The sequence below is a fragment of the Sturnus vulgaris genome, chromosome 1 (genome assembly GCF_052056855.1).
Source record: "Sturnus vulgaris isolate bStuVul1 chromosome 1, bStuVul1.hap1, whole genome shotgun sequence".
In the NCBI taxonomy this organism is placed as follows: Eukaryota; Metazoa; Chordata; class Aves; order Passeriformes; family Sturnidae; genus Sturnus; species Sturnus vulgaris.
In genome coordinates, this window is record NC_142243.1 from 136,711,255 (window position 1) to 136,727,568 (window position 16,314).

At 36.1% G+C, this 16,314-nt stretch overlaps 1 protein-coding gene across 1 annotated transcript in view; it reads left to right on the top strand.

The window, feature by feature from the left end:
* Positions 1-14,139, top strand: part of DCAF13 (DDB1 and CUL4 associated factor 13) — a 25,242-nt gene extending 11,103 nt beyond the window's left edge. Inside the window, exons 8-11 of the mRNA XM_014879340.2 lie at positions 1,573-1,737; positions 4,817-4,952; positions 12,628-12,791; positions 13,602-14,139. Of these exons, the coding sequence (XP_014734826.1) occupies positions 1,573-1,737; positions 4,817-4,952; positions 12,628-12,791; positions 13,602-13,689 (553 nt within the window). The 3' untranslated portion in view covers positions 13,690-14,139. The remainder of the gene's footprint in view (positions 1-1,572; positions 1,738-4,816; positions 4,953-12,627; positions 12,792-13,601) is intronic.
* The last annotated feature ends 2,175 nt before the right edge of the window (positions 14,140-16,314 follow it).

Genomic DNA, 16,314 nt, shown 5'->3' on the forward strand with positions numbered 1-16,314 from the left:
GGCTTTTGTGAAGCTTGATACATTGTACTGATCAGCTATTTTGATGAGAACGTTTCTTAAAAATTAATCTTTTGTGAGACAGTTCTGGAGACAGCAGTACTTATCCTTTCAATGTCTTGGAGCAGTATTTTACTTTTGAACAATACTATTCATGTGAACAGCTAATCTGATATTGAAAAAGCTGTCTCTTCAAAACTAGGCCATTGAAAATGTACTCCATATCCTTTTTTCCAGGAAGTCAGTGATCTAACAATAGATCACTGTTTTCTTCTAGAACATAAGAATTTTATCACTTATCTTAAAGCTGTTTTTCTAAGGAAATGGAATCTGGCTCAGACCTTGGAAGTGGTGTTATATTCAATGTGCTGTTTTTCTTGTATTTATGTTACAGTATGGTAAAACCATTAGACTGCCTTAATCTGTTTATAAGTTTGGGTTTTTTGTTTATGAATTTACTTTTTGGCTGTTTTGGGTTTTAAAATTTTTTTTTTCCTTCCTCTTGCTAAACTAAAATCTGTAGCTGTTGCTGTAAGGGACAAATATCCTCTTGCAGCCTGAAGCATTTAGTATGCAAAGGCAAATGCACACATCACCAATGCATATGCAAACATTTGCTGATGATATGGACTAGCAGTTTTGAATAAGATGCTGCATACTTTCTCTTGGGGAATTTAGAAGGAAAAGCAATAATCACTATTGCAGTATACAGTAAGATATGTTTAATTTCAGTTATGTATTCATCTGCAGAAAGGAAGGTGAGAAACCTGGTGAATTAAGTTTTTTTTAACATAATAGTTCTACTAAGTAGTATATCTTAAGCAGGTTTCAATAAATGCATTGTCTGTAAAGCACATATGCTTATTTGATGATGTACACAGTGATTGTGCCTAGTTTCTTTATTCAGTGGGAGTAGAGGTAGGCCTTATCTGAGCTTTGAAGTCCTTAAAAGCCAACCAGCTGTGGTCCTGCATCTGGGTGTTTACTTTTAACAGAATGCTTTTCTGTAGGTAGTGTGCTCTGCTGAGCTAGCATCTCCATGTAAGGACCAAGCTTTCCCTGCACTCTTAGACTTGTCACACCAAACTTTCCTTGCACTTGTCTGGCCTAAGATAATTCGGCAGTAACAAGGGCTGCCAACCAAATTGAACTTTACTGTGGACTCTGAATTACTAGGAGTTCACAGTGTGGGAATATTTAGAAACCTTTCAGAACTGATAGGCTTGCTATAACGATTGTGAGATGCTTTTACAAGTTCAGGGTGAATACCTGCAGTGGAGGATGGAGTAAAGAAGTCTGAGTAATGCCTGGAGTCTGACCTGTGGACAGATGATGAAGGGAGCCTATATGCCCTTTGATAGGGAGCAAGAAACCTGATTCAAGAACTAAATTCTCTGATGAACAAACTTCTTTCAAACCCTAAACAATGCTGTTTTCTTTCTTTTCATGTATTATGAGCTGTTTTAAGGAGTTTGCTCTGCAATATGGCTCTATCTTTAAGTGGGCTTTATGTAAAATATACTGTTTACTTAGGACTTGTTATGATTCTAAGCTACTGATGTGTTTATTTTAAAGCTTATATACTTTTGATATGCGCTTTCTTGAATCACCTGTGATGGTGCATATGGATCACGTGTCTGCTGTTCTTGATGTGGATTATTCACCCACTGGGAAAGAATTTGTGTCTGCCAGCTTTGATAAGTCCATCCGCATTTTTCCTGTAGACAAAGGTCACAGCAGGTGAGTAGTTTTACACCTTTCTCTCTTGCTGTCATTCATTCCAGTGACTTCCTCCCAAATCCTCAAAATTATTAATTAATTCATTAACATCTTCATTGGGGCATTTGCTTCCTGTGAATCTTAAAATCTTACTTTGTTGGTAGCTTGAAGCTGACAGGCTATGTAGTTGACTTAATTCTGGAGTATAGATCAAGAGTAAAACTGCTTAACAAGTAGCAGTACTTCCACAATATGGAATTAAAATTAGAGTGGATTATTGTGCTTGTGTTATTTGTGTCGTTTTACCATGGTGAATCCCATTTGATTTCCCTGTCTATGCATCTTTCAGATTTTTGGGTTGCTTTTATACTGTTTCTGTCACCACTTAAGTTTGAAGTTTATTACAGCCTTGTAACATTTGGTTTCCTAGGGATTGTCTTCATCCTATGTGGATGATTGCTAAAGACATTATTTAAAATAGATTGCTGTATGAATTCCTGAGGATCAGTTTGGGACCCTTTTGTGATCTGTTTCAGTGCACTTATTACTTTTGTTCATATTTTGTTAACCTGGTTTTGATTTGTAATACAGTGCTTTGAACACAATTCACATGGATTTTGTTTTTCATGTAAGGTTTCATAAGTCAGTATATTAAATATTTTGCCTGAGTTCGGATTGAATCTAGTGTGTCTCCATTAGGTTTTGTTTTTCTTTCAGTTTGATGAAAACTGAAGCAAGTTATCTGATCTTTCTGGTATCATTTGATCTTCATAAACTTGTCTTCATTATTCTTTCTTGTCAGTTCTTCCTCCTTTTCCTTTATTCTTAACTTTATTTTACTTCTATTTGACTTCCTCTCCAACCTTGTCACCCCAGAAAATTGTTACTAAGTCAAGTTCTAGGTAGTTTGAGGCTGAAAGTGTTGAAATACTGGTTGGTAAAGCAGTATATTTTTATTATTGATTGATGAAATTGTACACGCTGTGTTAACTGTGTTCCTGTGCTGCATTAAAGAGTGGGAGGGGGTATTTACATTCCCTCTATATCTAATCTTTAGTTTTCACATTCTTTTTATCTTGCAATAATACTTTAAATGTAATTAGGTCGTGCAGTTTTTTTGTAGGTTTGTTTTTGGGGGTTTTTTCTGACTTGCATTATTAAACATGGTTAGCTGCTTCTTTGTATGAATTAATAATGTTCACAGAAGTGGTATGTGCAAAGTTAACACATATCACTAAGAAGAAGTTTGCAGACCCCATAACACAACAGTAAAATGCTTTATTTCACATTTTAGCAGATTGCTGCTAAGGCCTGTGGAAGGGATTTTTCTCTTTGTCTCCACTTTTTCCTGTTTTATGTTATAGCCATAAGTCTCGTGAAGAGAAGCCTTACAAATGAAAAATTTTGCCTCATGTAGCTGATTAGAGTGTTCTGATACACTTAAAATTCTTTAGAAGCTGAGCTTCTTTAGAATTGCACAGTTTATATTAATCTCGGGAATGGAGAAAAGTGTCAAAATAGAAGATCTGATCCTACTTGGAAAACTGAAAGGGCAGTTAGGAATATCTGTAAATAAGGATCCTGATGCTGTTCTAGTTTATACTTTTGATATCCTGTCAATCTGAAAAACTCCTAACTTCAATTGCTTTCTATTTTATTTTTAAATGAAAATTTAAATAATGAAATTGTTTAGCCCTAAGAAATAAGATTTATTATGAAGTTGATTAAATTTAGTAAATGCTTAGTAAACAGAACTGTATTTCTGTGCAAACTTTTAAATGATAGATCCAGGTTATTTGGCCATGTTTTCTGTTTTTCCTGTCCCTGAAAAATGATATTTAATACCTTGTGATGACAGCCACAGGAGAGGCAAAGACTGCAAATTCAAAGTATGGAAAGGAAAAAGGATAAAAGCTTTCTTACTGAGTTACATGGTAGAAGGAAAGTAAGCATAGAAATTCTTGGTGAAAGTGCAGATGTGCACACATGCCATTAAACAGTGAAAAGCTGATGTGAGTATTAATGTTTTCTGATGGTAGTTGTGCTTAGTCTTCCACATAGTTGTTCTTACGGAGTATTGCTTGTTGGTGAATTAAAAGAGGTGCTTCAGCTTATTAAAGTTTATTTATTCTGATATATTGATTACTTTTCTTTTTTCTCAAAACCACTTCAGCTCAACCCCAGTCTGGTTTCTCCACAACACTTGAATATATGTTGTTTTTGTGTTTCTTTTACATTATTACTTGGGTTTTCCTTGCAAAAATAACCGAGTGGAAGAAAGAGAATAAGCTGTAGTGCATGACTGATGCATCAAAGAAGTGCCTATTGATAGACAATAAATAGCCTTACATTTTCCTTCTTTTCAGAATGCTAATAAATAGCTAAAATCCCCAAAAACGTGTATTTAGTGCTTTATTTTTATAGCAGAAATAAAAGAACAGATTGGTTTGATACATACTTAATGAAAATTAGACAAGAGTTTAACTTAAATATTTGTTTAAATGTAATATAGAAAAACATTTTTCAACAGCACTTGTTGAGCAGGCGTCTGATCAGCAGAAATTAAAAAAGAAATTGAGTCCGTTTTTGGGTAAAGGAGGGAAATCTGAATGAAGAGTAGCAAATCCATTGCTATGTCATAAATGGACAGCTGGGAGATGTTTCTTTGCTGTTTGGAGTCAGATTTTTTGGCATCTATTTTTCTGCATTCCCATTCTCTAATAATCTCAATGTAAAAGCATATTCATTAAAATGATTTCAGGAGCATTTTTGTACTGTTTCAGATGCATTTCCTACTGTATACCCTTAGCATGTTTTACAAGAAGAGTTATTGTTTAACTCTTTACTATAATTTCTGTGAAAGCACTTATTTAAAAAGATCTTATCCTAGGTGGTCCTTCATTAGTCTATCACACTTCCTATGGATCTCTATAGAAAGATAAGATCAGCACAGTGTTTAAAAAAAGTCAGATTTTTTTAAAAACAACAGCAAGAAAATGTAAAACAAAATTTGCCTAGAACAGAATGCTTTCTGCTGTTTGAAAGGTAATGGTGAGAAAAGTGATGATAGCTCATTTGAAAATGTTTCTCTTTGCTCTAGGGAGGTTTATCATACCAAACGAATGCAGCATGTCATCACTGTAAAATGGACTGCAGATAACAAATACATTCTGTGTGGCTCAGATGAGATGAATATTCGCCTGTGGAAAGCTAATGCTTCTGAAAAACTGGGAGTGGTAAGAGTTGATTTTGCTTTTTTTATTATCACAAAATGTTTGGGGGTTTTGTTATTATTACAACCAGTTAGCCTCTTCAGCTTCTAAGAACTTGTATATGAAGGGAAATTGTAAAATTATAGTTTGACATTTGTGTTTAATTTGCAGATTGACATGTGCAGTATAGCTCAATGCATTTACTGCAGCTTATAATAAGAAGAAAATTATATGCTTCATTATTGCTACACAAGATGACTTTTTTTGGTCTTCTTTAATGTTAACAATAATCATCAGTTCTATCTAAACTAGATTTTAATTTTTTACCTGTGTGCTAACAGTTAGAATTCATCCTTTACCACTGGGTGAAAGGTAATGAATTCTGTTTAGCCATACTTAAGTAATTCTATTGAAATTTGGAATTGCTACTTTTAAAGGTTTTGACTGGCATGTAATTAGTTCATGTTCATTCATGCAGTTCGTTTGTTTAAAAAAAGTATAAAAATAAAAAAAAATCATGTTTTGATAAGCATATGTGTTGTAAAGTACACTGTTTGCACTGATGCCTAGTTTGACACCAAGATTGTCATTAACCTCTATAACTCTGATACCAAGTGGGCAAACTGGGGTTGTATCTGAAGTCCACTTAATTCAATGTAAGTCTATTTGGTGGAGGTGTTCCTAGTGTGATCAATCACCAGCCTCTTAAAATAAGTCTTTTCAGTTATACTTGTTCAAATGTTTATGTACAGACAAAGCCCAAATGTTCCCTTTCGGTTACCAACTGCATAGATTCATCTGCACAGTTGTGTCAAAGTATTGAGTGACTTTGGAGAGTGATTTTGGCACTTTGCTGGTAGTAATCCCTTTATGTAACGTTATATTTTTGTGGTATTTTGGAGGTGCTTACACTGCCTTTTCTGAGCCCATCGGCAGAGCTGTCAGATAATATCTGGGGGAATCTTTGCTTGATCTTGTGAAGGATGGTGGGGAGAGGAAAGGGAAGTTGTGACTCAGGGAAGATTGTGGTACAGCTGAGATGCTGGATCTGTTGCAAACTAATGTCTAGGACTGCTTGTAATTACCTGAAGCTAAATCAACCTGGAAGTATCTGTAGGAGAGAAGTGAAGCAGAGCTGGGAGAGGTAGCAGGTGGAGGGAGTGGAGGAGTACTTAGGGCTACACTCTGAGGCACTGGATATGGAGTAGCACAGTTAAAATACATGTATCTCTTTAGCCATGGCCCAAAACCCCCACAGCTTTGTGGTCTTTGCAGTAATTGTGATTACAAACGACTGTTTAGGTTGATTTTTTTTAATTTTAGTTTTTTTAAGGATACCTTTTATTTTCCTTTTTTTTTTTTCCCTGCTCTTCTACATTGATTAATGGGATTTTCCCATGTGGTGCTTAGGTTAAACACATAAATATCAGTTCCACAGTTGCTAACTTTAGGGATCCCACAAAGCTCATTAGAGACTTTACTTTTGGATTTAACGTTCATGTTGAATTTGTTTAGATGGTGCAGTGTTGGGTAGAAATATTATGTGTTTTCCTTCTGTTATATCGGTATGCTCATGGCAACACCCTTTTCACCTGATTTTATGATATTAAGTGAAACTTTTTCCATTTACTCACTGTATTTTTAGCGAGAGATCATGATGTTTCTCTCTAAGATGGTGTTCTGTAACAGAATCGTCTGGTATTTTTGACGTTCATCTTTACTCTGAGCCCTTTGTGTGAAAGACAAGTGGGTGAAAAGAATGTCACAAATACCATTTTCATGTAGAAGGGTTCCTAATATTTTCAGATGTGAACAAAAAGTTCACTGTATTGACTACTAGACGGCATTGGCTCCTCTTATGAAAGAGCAAGGATAATTGACTCTGGGAAGTAATAGGCAAACACAACTACTCCTGCATTGCAGAAATACTGCATACCAAAAAGGACAGTTTAGTTATTGTTTAAGTGTTCAGAATATAGACTGGTAAATGACATTCTGCTGTTTTCTGTAGTATTTATGTCAGTGAAAACTGGTCATGGATAGGCCCAAAAAAAGGCACTACTTAGTTGTAACTACTGGATTGTAACTATTGGCTATGGTCTGTATGTTAATACTCTCATGTTCCTTGACCTGACAGGAATCCTACACAAAACAGTCTTTGTTGTTTTCCTTTGTGACTACAGTGCTGTTGATGAATGTTCTCCTTGGAGGCTGTGCCTGCCATGTGGTTCTGCTCTTTTGGGATCATTCCAGTGAAACTTTTGTAATGTGTGTAAGACTATATTTCTGTCACAACTTGGGCTGTTAGCTCCCAAGAGACAGAGGTCAAGTGACATGTGGTTTATTACTGGATTTTTTCCCCCCTGTTTTCTGAGTTGTTCTTAGGGGGATTTTTTTTGGTTGGGTTTTTGTTTTTTGTTTTTTTTACTGTCAGAAATGAAAATCCTCCCATCATTTATTATCCTATTGTAGAAAGAAACACTTCTTAACATCAAAGAAAGCAAAACTATTTAGAAATAAAGAAAGAACTTAAAGGGACATACTGTCTTACGTAGAAAAATTGATCACACTTCACAGGACAGAGATGAATTTGTGAAGAAGTACATTATAATGAGAAGAGAACATTTCACATCCCTATATCTTATGTGGGAATGTGTTCAAGCATGGTGGTGTTGAAGCTGTGAATTTAACAAGATACAGAATTTGAAGCTGTCTGAAGTGTCTCTAGTTGTTTAAAGTTTTTTTAGAAGCACTGAAGTTTTATTTTCCAGATGTTTAGAGAGCAATTGTAGCTAATAGGACTCAGGAGTCCTCATGGCTTATCACACTCTTGGTTATATCTTGGGAATGTTGCTTGGATTCAGGCAACTGTGCAAGTCCCTGTTTGATCCAGACTGGTAGTTCCTGTGATTCTTAACAATGCAACTGTTAATGGCTGTTATAGCAGGTTCCACTGATTTCCTTTGGTATTGGTATTTAGAGTATTGGTGTTCTTTTTTAGAGTACTGGTGTTCTTATCTTCACAGACATATGCTTGCTTATTTTATAAATGTCCAGTTCTTCCACAGTCTCTGGCTATTTTTTGAATGTTTTGAATATTCAAAGCTGAACATTCAGTAATTCTGTCAGAAGTGTCAAAATATGTCTTAAATGCTTAGTTGCTTGGTCTGCTGTTTTTCTTTGCTGAGAAGATTTGATTGAATGACTCATCCAAAGGTCACTGTATTTCTGATATAATGCTAAAATCTTGCAAGACATTGTATTTTAAGATGGATATTTTTGTGCTGGTGGTAGGTAGAAATCAACATCCTGAAAGAGAAAGAAAAATAGTAATCAAACTTTTTTTTCTTGGTGAGTACTTAGTTGTTTTTTGCATTGCTGAGTTCCAGGGAAGTTATAGTGAATATATAGTACTCATGTTGTGGCTGGTGAACATTTATCCAGTTGGAAAGTTGTACTTTCTGAACCATAGCCACCCGAGCAGTCATCAGTTCTGACATGCATGTTTCTTTTGGGTTTTAATGTATTTGGCACTGCACTCATTATTCAAAATCAGTGAAACATGAAAGAAAGAAGAAGAGTCTCTGGAGGAGCCAGAGGCATCTTGTGTCTCTCCTCCACTGATGATTAAGTCTGCACAGGTTTTATATAGGGGTAACAAAACCCAAATATCTGTGTTGGAGCTAATGCAGAGGTTGTTTCAAAATAATTTTCTACATTTACCTTCTAATAAATTTTCATTAATTGACATATATGTACTATTAAATAGGACGTAGCAGGTGTTATTTTTAAAGCAGTGAACATCTATCTCTGCGTGCCCAGAAGCAAGACTCAGTTAAGACTTGAGAAACTGTAGACTGTTCAGATATGTAAAATACGGCTTGTTAAGTATGTTTGATGCTTTTTTACCTGTGCTTTTGAAGAAATGTGGGATTTCTGAGAAGGTAAATAATTTTGACTTTTGAGGAGGAAAATCGAGCTTGGTCTGATTTGAAAGGCTGAAAAAGCTGCTGTGATAGAGTAGATTTCAGTTAATAGTGTACAATTAATGTAATTGATAGGAAGAAAGGGATAAACTTGATTTTTCTGAATTTTACTGAAAGTAATGAGCCATCAGTAAAACTTGTAAAAACTGTATTGCTTTTCAGTCTACTGCCACATTAAAAAGAAACGGTACCTGAACTTCTTAGAGTGTGAATTCTTAATAACATTAATTCTTAATAACATTATTAATTAACATTAATAACATTACTTCAGCTGCAAAATTTTGTCTCTGTTACTTTTATGAATTAGAACAGAGCAGTGGGTTAGGATGCTTAGAATTTTAGTGAACAGCAGTGGAGCATAGGTTTACTGCTTTCTTAAAAAATGCAGAAATACCAGATTTTGAGTATGGGCTAGTAGAGGTAGGAGAAAGTGCTGTTAAAAATTTTGATTTTGATCTAGCAAAGTGCATTAGCAGGAGCACATCAAAACAGTCTTAAGCAATTGCTTATCCTTTCAGTCTGTTTCTAGTATGTGGTTCCATTTTCTGAGATAATGCTGATAACAAGCAGTACCAGATACTGTGGGTCATGGCATTCTTTTCATAGTGATTTTCAGCTTGTGATTCAATGCACCTGTAACTTCAGCCCTTTAGCTATGATTTTATGCTCTTAACATGCATTGCCCTACATTACCTTTCTGGTGTTTTGCTTTTGTCATCCTTTTAGATGTAAAGAGATCAAAATTTTTGGTCCAGAAAAGAATGAATAATGAACTTTACGGCAATGAATTTAGAAAGGTGTTTTCATCAGAGTGATAAAAAAATAAATAAAGACAAGCTATGGTGTAGAAAACTTCTGGGATATATCTGGATTCTAAAAATATATTGCATCTGTGCTCTTGTCTGCCCTAACCTAGAAGGACAACCTGAAGAGGACAGATAAACATTAATTTCCTATTCTCATGCTGAATTACAGAAGTCTTAATAGTGTGTAGTTAAATACGGCCCTCTTGAAGAGGAGAATTTTTTTAAAGGGTGGTTTTAGCTTCTAATCAGGGCTCTGCAAAAATGCTTACTTTTCTTCTGCTTAGATGGAAAAATAAGCAGTCTGTGTCATCAGGAGGGAGGAGAAGAGGCATGGGCAGTTTACTCGAGGAGGCATTTTCCTATTGCTGACAACTTGCTTGCATTTAAAGGGTTCTTTTTCCCCTTTTTTCACCCTAAGTATTTGCTGTGAAGTCCTCCTGTTGTGGTGACACAAATCAGCTATGTTTCTGCCACACAATCTTCATTTTCCTCGTGTAGGAAAAAAATTGCACATTCATTATTTGAACATATGAAAAAACAGTCATATGTCACCTTTAAGCATGCTTTCCCCCTCATGATGTCACATAAATCCTAATTTAGTATATATATTAAATTGGACAGTGTTCTAGTCCCTATAAATGAAATCTCTGATCATGCTGTGCATGTTCTCCAACCCAAAACAGAATAGGAAGTAACACTGTTCTCTTGGGCTATTCTCACTGACCTTTGTAAAGTGATTTGCAAGAGAGAGTTGGAGTTCAGTGCATTATTGCAGTGTGCTTTCTTAGCTATCTGCTCTCTCTCATAAAGGAAAATCGTCATTACTGCAGAATTTTCTTTTTCCATCGTGTGGATGAGGGTGCACTTAGCACAGCTGGGTGTATTGGCCATTGGCAGCCAGTAGTTGGGTGGAAGGTCACTAGCTGTGTGCCTTTCTCCATACCACATTACCCATAAAAATGGAGGCAGGCTCCACCGCCTCTTAATCTATATTAGTTTTTTAAATAACATGTCCTGGATGTATCTTTAATTTACAGATTCACCTCTTGTCTGTGGAGTCATCAAGGTTATATTAAATCGGCAGCAATTTGCTCTTCTAAAATTAAAGGAAAATCATTGCATTTAATTAAAATAAAGCTCTTTAATTTGGATTATGTTGGCAGTTTTCTGCAAAGTGGGAACACCTGGGATTTACTGAGAGTGAACCAGCTATTCACAGGCTGGCTCACAAGAAGGAATTTCTGTAAAAGGGGGAGGGTAGCTTTAGTGGGGTAAGACTGTAAAATTACTCAATTTCAATTTCAGAGGCCACAATGAATGTAACTAAAGCAGAAGGATTTGGATTTTATGAACAAGAGGGTGTGGAGAAACAGGTTAAGAGCATCATGTGTCTCTGATGTCTGAATAAGAATTTTTTGAGCCATGAGCTACTCTCTATCTGGTACCTGTTTCTTTATTGTCTCAAGTCAGAAGCTCCTTTGTGGTAATTTTTATCAATACTTGTTTTCAGACCATTTATGGTATTCTGGACCAAAATCATCTGAATGTGATATTTATTTATTCAGAATTCATTAAAAATGCTACCAGAAGTCACTCAAAAAAGTGATCTCCAGAGTGGAGAATAAAAAACCAATTGCTGATTTCAAGGTGGGGGAAAACACGTCTCATTATAATATAAGTGGAATTTCCAACTGTGTGTGTAATAAAGTTGTTGGTTTTGTACTGCTTTTTTTTGTTAGCATCAGTTTCTGTCTTCTTGAAAGTTAGTGACACTGAGTCATTTGCAAAACTGAATAATTAGAAGTTGCCTGAACTATTGTTTTACTTCTAATATTTTAGTTGGTGGTGTAGTGTGACACAGATGTGGGATGGTAAAAAAACTGGTGCCGTGGTTTAATTGCAAATATGAAGGGTTTATGAGATGTCTGAAATTTGGAGTTACAGAGTTTGGGCAGGAGGGTAGGAAAAAGAGGATGGGGTTATTGTCATTCTATATTTAATACTAACAGATTTTATGTTTATATGAAAGCTCACTAGACTGAAATGCAGCTGAAATTCCCAAAGATCCAAGCAAATCCAAAATACATAGACATTGCTATTCCTTATGAAGCAATGCATGCTTTAAACAGAACCACAGGAAACATGTTTTTTCCTTTTGATAAATAAACATTAGGACCAAAGGATGAAGCCTAATTGAAAAAAGATCTTCTGTGGGTTGGCTGTCAGGAGAAGGTGCTTCTTACTTTCAGTGTTGTTAATGGTGGCTCGGACAGAATTTTAATAATGAATTAAAAATTAGTCTTTTGTGGCAATACCAGCTCACCCATATTTCATGTGTTTGTGATACTGAGATTTTTTTAGCTGCTTGATGAAACTTGGAACTCCCTGTGTGCCGTATAGTCAAGCTAATACTTGAAATTTGATCCATGCTTTGTTTCCCAAGCGATCGGGGTGCTGGGTAAGATTTAGGCCACCTGAACAGCTGTCTGTAAAGCTGTTCATGAAGACAGTTCCTCTATAGCATTTTTAATTACACTGGCTAGTGTTTAAAATGCCTGAAAATACTTGTTTTACAGGGAAAGTTGATCATCATCAGAAGTTAGGGCAGACTAAGATTGTTTACTGTCAGCTATTTATGTTCTTATCTGTCACTCTACAGCACATTAAAATCTGATTCTTGGGAATTAAATTTGGTCACTTCACTCAGCTTTGAAAGAATAACATTTTGTGTTTGAACTTTGGGGTATTGGAATTTTAGGTTTTTAATACTTACCTACCCTTATTCTGAAGGAATTTGCTGGAAGGAAGCCATATGAATGAAAAGTTAAAATTTTGTTTTGTAGAGGAGATTGACAGTTAAATCCCTGTTCTTTTACAACATGCTTGTCTGTATTATTTTCCCTGCAGCTTGCACCTCGAGAGAAGGCAGCTATGAATTACAATCAGAAGCTGAAGGAGAAGTTCCAGTTTCACCCTCAGATCCGGCGCATAGCTCAGCACCGACACCTGCCCAAGAGCATTTATTGCCAAATCAAGGAGCAGCGCATCATGAGGGAGGCTCGGCGGCGGAAGTACGTGTTCCTCTTCTGCCTTTCCTTTCTCTTCCTCTTAACAGAATGCATCACTGCAGTGCTGCTGTGGCAGTGGTGCATGGGAGTGGTAGAGCTCCTGTGAACGTCTGAATGAGTGATCATGAGCTACTGGATTGATTATAAGGAAAATGCAGATGAGTGCCAATGTCAGTGAGGACTGGCTGCTTCCCTAAAGCACAGTGGAAACAAATACCATGTTGGAAAGAGCCACAGGGCTTTGTTAAGCAAGCTGTGATGCCCCATTGCAATGGAAATAGGATGAGCTGTTTTGGGGTGTGTGGAGGGTTTTTTGGTTTTCGTTTGGTATTTTGTGGGTTTGTGGTTTTGGGTTTTTTTGATAATGCCAGATTCCAGGATGAATGTTTTATGCCACCTGGATCATTGCCATACTGGAATTTCCAGGAGTAGGAGGTGGCATATTTTGCTATAGCCATTGAATTAACAGTAAAGTATTGGGTCTTTGTCTTTAATTTTATTAGCTAAAAAACTCCACAAACTTGAGCAGATGTTCCTGTTGACATGAAAACCAAGCTAAGCTCCCAAGGAAAGGTTCATTTGAAACCTGTCTAAATTTGCCAACTTCAAAGTTACTTTCAAAAGGGATGGTCCTTCTTCCCAAAGGAGTATGTGGCTTTTGGTTATTAGAAACAGAGCAATTCCTGACTTTTTTGGTTTTCTTTGTAGAATAACTCCATTAGTAGCTTGGGGAGGAAGACTTTCTTAAGGGGAGGAGTATTTCTTAAACCTTTGTGCTGACTACTGAGCTTCATTTTTCTGTTTTGTTTCTAGGGAACTGAATCGTCGTAAGCACAGCAAGCCGGGATCTGTGCCATTTGTGCCAGAGAGGAAGAAGCATATTGTGGCAGTAGTGAAATAATTGTTTTCACATGTACAAAATGTCACAATGAAAGAAAAATGTCACTATTAAAAGAATACACTGTACAAAAATTGATGGACTTTGGTAAGACAGCATATGGTTCCAGAAATACAACTTTTCTTCCAAGTTTGTGCATCCTCTGACTTCTCAAGTCATCATCTACTTTGAGTAGTTATGGGAATTTCCCCTGTAATTGTTTTTTTACCATTTGTCTGATGTTACTTGCCCAACACTGCATATTGCAGTGGAGTTTGACCCTTTTGATACAAGCAGATAACTTGGTGGAGAATATCTAATTGGTACTGTTACTACAAAAAAAAAAGGATGAAATAGGTTAATATTTGTCAAAGCAAAAAAACCTGCTCCATACAGAGTTACAAAAATTGTCTTTACGCTGTCTTTTTAATAAATTTTATTTAAACAAATTTAATAAAATGACCTTAAGCAATAGACTAGATTTTGATTATTCCAACCGATTATTCCAAATGTCTGCATTGTACTTCTCATGGTACAATATATTATTTTTTTATCCAGAAAGAAATTCAACAGGATTTTCAGACATCTGTAAACGTATTTATAATTTTGCTCTGTCTTCATAACTACTGTTACATAACTTGACCAAACTTCAGACTTTTAAGTTGCTAATATTGATTGTTACTTAGTTGAATTATTTTTCTCTTTAAAACTTGTAAAATCTGGATGAAAAATGACATAAATTTTATAAACCACAGAAACTCCTTCAGATGAGATTTATTACAAACTTTCTGGTTTATGTTTATAGAAGATAAATCGAAGTTTCACACTTCACAAGGTCTCTGTAGCCCCAACTTCCTTTGCAGTTTTCCTAGGAAACACGGTGCTTCACTTCCAGTGGGATAAACAGCCTTTTACTGAAGCTACCAAGGTGATCAGAAAATTATGCTGGAATTAAACAAGGCTGTCTAGACTGAAGAGAGATAGGACATATGTAACAACTGTAATGTTGCTTAACATCTTCTGTACAAAAAGATCTTTTTAAGTCTTAACACTACAGTCTGTAATGATGCTTCCCTTACCCTGAGCTTATGCACAAAAAAAAAAAAATTGATAAACTCCAGTAGAGTAAACTTAATTTTTTTTAATCTGGAAATTGAGCTCTTGGAGCATTTGCCTTCATAGAGTATCCTGTTTAATGTATCTGCTGACACTAATCCATATGTATTTCTGGTTCTTACTCTTTAACTTGTCTCTTGCAGTACTGTTTGGGCAAGATTCCTGAATCATCATGGCAAAATTATGGTTCTTTGGTGATAAGAGGCCATAATGTATCTTTGACTCTCTGGATCACTTACCTTTATGGGGTGATGCAGGAAGAGAAGCAAATCTGAAGAGCTATAAGTAGGATGATGAGAAGAAGTGGAACAGATCAGGAAATAGGCTGATGCTGGCTGTGTGCCTGTTATACTAATACAGTGCACTCTGTGCCAAATACAGTTTATTTTCTTCCTGAAATACAGAAAAAATTGAGGGAGAATATGCAATCCAAAATATGGCTTGTGACACAGCTGTAGTCAAGTCTTGCACGATTTGCAAAACCACACTAATCTCCTGAAATGTGATTAAAAATTTTCAGCCTTGTCAGTTTTGCGTGAGTTGAAGTTGTTGATTATTGATTTGTTGAGTCATGGTAACCTCTGATGTGAACAAGCCCTGCTGCTTGGAATTTATTAGCTTTGGTGCAGTACTCTGAATGTAACAAGAGCTTTCAGTTCTGAACTTGGTTAGGTTTTGGTGTGGTATTGGTGTGGAGCAATCGGCGTGAGCCATGTCCAAAGGATCCCCTCGTGTTCTAAGACCTTTGTGAACTCTTGCTTTCATAGAGGACCCAAGGGGTGCAACTGAGAGGATCAGGGTTGGCTAAAAATTGCTAGAAAGATTGTAACTATGCTGAAAAAAGGAATTTTAATGTTATGAGGATTATTCAGTCTGTGCATTTGGTTATGAATCCCTTTTCCAAAATCTTTGGATATAATTTTACATCAAATGGGACACCCTCTTAGCATTCCAGGAAAAAGTTTGTTTTCCAAAGTCAAGTCTTGCTATGACTTCTAGAAACATGCTAGTTGTAAAAGCAGTGTAGGTCTGAGCTGGGGCTTTCTGGTTGGAAATCAGTAATTTGGAGTTTTGCAGGTGGTGGTTGCTCTCTGTCAGTTCAGAAGATCCCTGGACATGGATTTGTACCCTGTTGTGCTAACTGCTGTTGATTTATCCCTTTTGGAAACCCTTACAGTTTGTGTCTGAAGCTTTTTGTGGTCATCTACCTAAAGTACATAATGCCACAATACTCAAATACATTTATCTAAGTGTAGTAGTTGGCAGGTGGTAGCTGTGCTTGCAAGAAGTGCTCATGTAAGTCTGTTCCAGGCCATTGCTGAAATGGTTTAGAAATTAAAATTAAGGAGTTGGAGCCCTTAATAATTTTTTATTTGGTGGGGATTTTTTATTATTTTTTTCCCTCATTGATTTCAGAGGTGTAATCAGACCTCATCTTAGTCACCTTAATGGAGTTACCTAGATTTTTCAAAACTATTATATGTAAAAAGACCATGGATACATGTGCATGTATGTACCCAAGTGCATGCAGAG